The sequence below is a fragment of the Zeus faber genome (assembly GCF_960531495.2).
Source record: "Zeus faber genome assembly, chromosome: 2".
Classification (NCBI taxonomy): Eukaryota; Metazoa; Chordata; class Actinopteri; order Zeiformes; family Zeidae; genus Zeus; species Zeus faber.
In genome coordinates, this window is record NC_137189.1 from 36,525,875 (window position 1) to 36,532,698 (window position 6,824).

At 46.5% G+C, this 6,824-nt stretch overlaps 1 protein-coding gene across 1 annotated transcript in view; it reads left to right on the plus strand.

The window, feature by feature from the left end:
- Positions 1–6,419, plus strand: part of LOC307247789 (cilia- and flagella-associated protein 221-like) — a gene marked incomplete at both ends in the record, with an annotated part of 51,983 nt that extends 45,564 nt beyond the window's left edge. The window contains 4 exons of the mRNA XM_080023910.1: positions 102–196; positions 3,332–3,424; positions 6,097–6,198; positions 6,296–6,419. Coding sequence (XP_079880036.1) covers positions 102–196; positions 3,332–3,424; positions 6,097–6,198; positions 6,296–6,419 — 414 coding nt within the window. The remainder of the gene's footprint in view (positions 1–101; positions 197–3,331; positions 3,425–6,096; positions 6,199–6,295) is intronic.
- Between the last annotated feature and the right edge of the window lie 405 nt (positions 6,420–6,824).

A 6,824-nucleotide genomic window follows, 5' to 3' on the forward strand; every position in this document is an offset into this window, starting at 1 on the left:
TTGAGCCAAAACTGAGGACGTCTTAACCCCTGTGATCCAAAATGATGTTGTCCATCTGCTGTGGATCTAGTATCATGTTTTTGTTCTATTTACCCCGACAGGAAGTGATGAAGGGGTTCATGGAGATCCCTAACCTATCTAGTTTTAAACATCAATCGAATCTGTCCAGTCTCACCGACGACCTCACCCCACGCAGGTACTTTTTTAAAGTCTTCTCCCTGATTTAGGAAACACTAACCCCAACCCTAAAGGCGGAGGCATACTGAAAAAGAAGTAAAACTTTTTGACCGAAAAGACTGTTCTGAGCAAGAGAAGAGCAAAATGAGGCGGTGATTTGCGTGTTTTCGATGTTTTCGGTGCATGCCCCCGAGCCAAACTTTGTCTCTTGTCTTTTTATCACTCTGAGATGGATTTGAACCTCCTTTTCTGGGTCAACGGCTTTCTCATCGAGTATTCTGCCAACGGTGTTCTGGGACATGTTCTTCGGCGGCTCTTACATCATTTGTTCATATGTCTTTTCACTGTAAATACTGTATGCCTTCGCGGTAACCCTTTGCTGGGAGGAACTGCCTCATGCCTCAAAACTAAATATATAATTATACTAAATATATAAATTTATGAAAAATACACACACACAACTGATAAAGGTATTTTTAGATATAGCAGCACGTTGGGAGAGTACTTGTCTTGGGATGTTTATCACTGAGCGGTTCTGCTTATGGGGATGTGGCCCCATAAGGTCTCGCCCTCTCTGATCAGAGCTACAGTCCCATGCAAAGACTTTGAAGGAAAGGCGCATGGATCCCCAGCTCTGGTTCTAGGCATTTTGCAACCTTGTGCAAACGGAGCAGCACGGTGGAGCGCAGGGACACGTTTCATGGATGTGCATATCTTGCCCAGACAATCTGCTACCTCGATGCCCATTCACGCTTACAAAAATCCACGCCTGATTAAAAGGACACCATGGGGTCCATGGGGCATCAAGGGGCAAATGGGCAGGTGCTAGGACACCTTCCGCACACCGCACATGCCTGCCGCTCTATGTTCTATAATGCTCTATGCTCTATAAAATTGTAATTATAATACAGCAATACATGATATAATCTCATAGAGAAAGATTTAGATTTATTTGTTTTCCTTAGTTTCTTGCTTGTATGGAAAATGAAAAATGTAAACCTAAATCAGAGAATTGGAGCAAAATTTGAATGCCGGTCCAATGCCTGTCTTTTTATTTTAGATCTATTTATTTGTTTGTTTCCTTCATGTATGACACTACATTTTGAAACACAACTGAGTAAAGGGACTGTCCCGTTCCTTTCCAGAAAATACCCTGTGTGTCCCTATTGACTGAGACGCTTGTCTCGCATTGCTTTGGGACTTATTTTAGTAAAAACCGGAATATCTTTGTGTTAATACTTTACTTGTATATAATAAATCCTGCACTTCTGTAACGGGGAGATTGATCCCCCCCCCACTCTCAAGATAAAATCGTCTGTGGCCGATCGCTGATCGGCCATTGGAATTTTGCATGATCGCCAAGGCCTAATTCAAAACTTTTTTTTTCCACTCTCTCTCTCCTCGAGTTGGATCTATCTATCTCTCTTTATCTTTTTGTCTATGAACATCCAAGCATCAGCTGATTACAGCCGGTCACGTGACATGTTCCTCAACATAGATCGCAGAAAAACATTACCTTTGAAAATAATGAATTTACAGTACCATAGAGATAAGAGGAAAGGGAGAAAGAAGGAAAGAAAGAAAGAAAGAAAGAAAGAAAGAAAGAATGAGATAAAGAAGGTAACAAAGAGAGAGAAAGATGGCAGAGAAAGAGATGGCAGTCAGCTGAAAGAAAGAAAAAAAGACAGAAAAAAGAAGGAAGGAGGGAGAATGGTAGGGTATGTAAGAACGACAGAGTGCTGCATCACTTCAGGGTGACGGAGGTGAAGCGCTCCACTGGCGTATCACAAATATCTAGGCCACACACAAGGAGAAACCCCCACATCGCCACGACACTTCCTCTGAAACAATTATTTATTAATGACTCTGAACGAGTAGACATTAAATAAATGATTATGTTTTGATGTGTTGGCGAGCTGCGTTCCCGCGCGTCTTTTTGCGGCGTGCCGCGTGGTTCCGCCCTCACTCTGTCAGAGGCGCTTCCACTCAGCTCAGGTGTTCACACTTATTTCCATTCCGGGAAAAGAACGAATCGAAACGAACGGATTGAATCGAACGGATCAAAATAAAGTGATTCAACTGAGCGGATCAAATCCAAAGAAACAAATTTAATTGAACGTATTGAATCAAACTAATTGAATCACACTAGAATGAATTGCACCGAATGAATCCCACAAATCGACTGGGAAAAACGAATCGAAACGAACGGATTGAATCAAACAAATTGGATCGATCGAATGAAACAAATCGAACGGATCAAATGGTCTTGTATCGAACGGATCGAATGGAGCAAATCAAATTGAACAAATCCAATCCAATGAATTCTATCAAACTAATCAAATGAAACTAATCAAATCAAACTAATTGAATCAAACTAAACGAACCAATCGAACGGAATGAATCGAACAAATCAAATCTACTAAACTGGATCCGTGGTAGGTTTAATCTAACTAACATGGAACAGATCCGTCCCTCCCCCTCAAAAGGAGATCCAAGCAAGATCGAGATTTTTTTCCTCCCATGTTTCATCAAGGCTTTGAAACACGTTCCTGTTTCCTGACTGGATGTTGAAGTTTACTTAGAAGTCGTAATAGCCTCAAATTCCATCTCGATGGCCTCTTTTCACTTTTTGCGCTTGGCGGACCCTGCCACCAACAATAGGAAACCGGCATATAGAGTAACACGTATAATGCAAACACATTGACCAGCTGTTTCAAAGGCTGTTAACAAGGGCTGGCAAAAAAGTTCACAGGTCTGATATTTTTAAGGAAATCATGTCACAGATTACCACTTTAAATGATTTGTCAAGTCGTATGTCGGCGTGATTGATACTTGGTTCTGGGTCTGGTTTGTAGCTTTTATACAGACACTGTGATTTAACGGTGATGGCTGTCAAAAAAATACATATATATATAACCAAACTACACGACAGTATTCTATTCCGTCCCGCATGTTTCTGCAACCACAGCTCCCACTCCCACTCAAGTCTATTTTTGGAGCAGTGCCGCTCCCTTTGCTGGGATAACAACACAACATGGACCCCGCGCAACTATATATAGACTTTGATAGCAAATTCATGTCAGCTATTCTACCCTCAACCCGCGTTCCATTAGAAATGTGGCTTTCATTTTTTTCCCCTTTGCCTCCCCTGTAGGTGTGCGCGCTACAACACGGACATCCTTCCAGAGAGAGCCCCCCCGCCACTCAGCCGCCTCCCCGACGACATGAGGGCCCTGTCGGGACAACTGTGAGTGGGGACCCCACCCGCGGATAGATAGATAGATAGATAGATACTGTAGATAGATAGATAGATAGACACTGTCCTTCTCGACCATGCTGTACCTCGTTTTCCATTCAGAGAGCTTCCAGCTGATGTATGGCACCAGTCAGTCGTCCCCCTCCATCTGCTGGGACAACACTGCCCCCCGGCCCTCTGTCCAAAAAGTCAGTCTGCAAGTAAAAAGGGAGAGAAAAGTTAGTTGTAAACAGCACTGGCTTCCCACAGAGAGCTGATTTTACTTTCTAAAACACTTGCTGGCACTTCTCTGGCCACTGGACCGCATCTGACGCACCGCTTTACCTCTTTCTTTGTCTTGGGATCGGACTGTTCGCAATCTCCATTGTTGTATCCATCTGGGGTCCGACCAGTCCTCCACCCAAGTGGTACCCCGGATACTGTACCTCCCTCCACCCAACTAAACACTTCTTAGGGTTGGGGGTAAGCCCCACCTGCCTCAGGGACTCCAGCACTGCGCCCGTATGCTGCATGTGCCCCTCCTAGCTGTTGCTATGAATAATTACTTCATCTAGATGGGCTGCGGCATATGCTGCGTGCAGACACAGGACCCGGTCCATGAGTCTCTGAAAGGTGGCTGGGGCCTCAAACAAGCCCAACAGAAGCGTGACAAACTGGTACAACGCTTGCGGGGTGGAGAAAGCCGATTTTTCCTTGGACTCTGGAGACAAGGGAATCTGCCAGCCAGCCTCAACCTTAAATCCAGTGAAAAATTGAGCTGTGCCCAACCGGTCAAGGAGTTTCTTGAACCTGGGGCATTGGGTTTGTGTTGAATTTTGACACCGCGTTCACCTTTCGATAGTCTACACAGAACCGGACCAACCCATCTGGCTTAGCTACCAACACGATGGGGCTGCACCAGTCACTTGTAGACTCTTCTATCATCCCCAGCTCCAGCATTGCCTCTTATTCTGCCTGCACGACTTTGGTTTATGTTTGGGCAGACTGTGCGGACGGGAGCGCACTTTTACCCCTGGGGTCATTTCTACATGGTGGTGTATGAGGGACATGCGGCCTGGCAGGGGGAAGAAGACTAGAGAAATGCTGCTGAAACGCGGCCACATCTATGCTCTGGTTCTGATGAGAGGTGGTTACTGGGCAGGGCCTGCATGGGACAGGTCGTTTTAGGAAGGTCCGGCCCCAACTCCTCCCCCTCGATCACCGTGGTGGCCAGAGATATGAACACCCTCTCCCTCCATTCCTTTAGGAGGTTAATGTGGTAAATCTGAGTTTCCCCACCCCTGTCTGACCGCTCCACCTCATAACCGACATCCCCGACCTGCCGCTTGACCACGAAGGGCCCTTTCCACTTTGCCAGTAATTTAGAGCTGGATGTAGGAAACAACACTAACATCCTTGTCTCCCGGGCAAATTGTCTGAGTCAGGCCCTTCTGTCATATAAGTGGCGCTGAGGTTCCTGAGCCCGGAGCAAATTCTCCCATGACAGTGTAGTTTTGCTCGCAGGTCCATAAAATACTGAACCTTGTTCTTACTTCTGCTAGGCCCTTCCTCCTAGTTTTCTTCAATAACATCTAGGACGCTCTGGGTTCTCCTGCTGAAGAGGAGTTCTAAGGGGGAAAATCCTGTGGAGGCCTGGGGAACCTCCTGCACCGCAAACAACGGAGGGTTCAACCACTTATCCCAATTACGGCTATCGTCGTGAACGAACTTACAAACCATGTTCTTCAGCGTCTCATTGAACTGCTCCATCAGGCCGTAGGTCAGGGGTGGTACACACTGGTCAGAATTGAGCGAATGCCCAAAAGCCTGTAAAGTTCCCGCAGTGTACGTGACATAAAGGAAGTGCCCTGGTCGGTCAGGATTTCCTTCCGAATCCCAACTGACCTGAAACAGTGCCTGCGCCACACTTTTGGCTGTAATAATGCGCAGGGCACTGCTTCGGGGTACCGGGTTGCATAATCCACTAGGACCAACACAAAATGATACCCGCGGGCACTGCAGTCTAATTGCCCAATGAGGTCCATACCGAGTCTTTCGAATGGCACCTTGACTAGGGGGAGGGGCCTCCACTAGGGGGTGGGGCCTCAACGGTGCAGTTGGAGTAGCCGAAGGATTAACTAATTGGCACTCGGGACACGCGGCGCACCACCTATGTACATCTGCCCAAATGCGGGCCAATAAAAGCGGGCCATTATCCATTGCATTGGTTTTTCGCGCCCAAAGTGACCGGCCATCGGGTTATGGTATCCTTTTCGGAACCAACAATTGGGTAATTTCCTCTCCTGATTGAGTGTCACGGCTCACTCACTATAACCTGTTCCTAATCACTGAAAAATACAGATGAGTGAGCGTAGCGTCTGGGCGCACCAATACGGCATCGATTTTAACTACCCCCTGAAAGGTAGGGAATCGTCCTGCCCAATGGGACGGGGGAGGCGCCCCTGAGGGCATTCGTGGCGTAGACCCCGGCTTAACCATGTCCCCTCATCTGCCACAATACTGTAGATAGTTATGTAGATAGATAGATAGATAGATAGATAGATAGATAGATAGATAGATGGATAGATAGATAGATAGATAGATAGATAGATGGATATTAATACTGTAGACACTTTATTAATTCTATGTGTTGCTGAAGATACTAAGCGTGTGTTTGTGGACAGCCCCGGACCCCAGGGGGCGCAGCTGACGCCGGAGATGATCCGGGCGGTTTTCCTGGACGACGAGGTCCTTCTCTCCAAGCTGAACAGAGGACTCAGTTCAGGGTGAGGGGCGGACTACGCCAAGTTAGCTGCTATATCACTACATCGACATGTAGCACATGTATTTTTTCCCAACCCGACGCTGTCGCTCCACCTGCAGGGGGTGCGGGGTGGAGGAGCTCTACTGGTTGCAGCTCAACCAGGCAGGGGAGAGGGTGGCGGGCAGGCTCAAGCAACTGGAGGAGGAGTCACGGGGAACCAGCGTCTCATCAGTGGGAAAATAAGCTATTTGGACCCACACACACACACACACACACACACACACACACACACACACACACACACACACACACACACACGCACACGCACACACCTGGCTGATCTTACTCAAAATGTTATATCCACTCTGCATTTATTTTGTAATTGTTTTGAACAACGTATGTATTTGTTTTCAGTCCGTAAATCAAGTTACAAGTTACACACTCACACACGTAAGAACCCTAAAGAAACTCCACTTATGAATGTATATGTACAGTATATACAAATCAATGCTAAATGGTGTTCGCCAATATATTGTGATATATTGCAAATGACAGTGTCCTGCTAGAAAAGCACAAACCGGAAGTTCATTCATATCTTTTGGAGAGTCGACACACGGTGGTGCCGAATTTCCGCAGACAAGTTTTTTT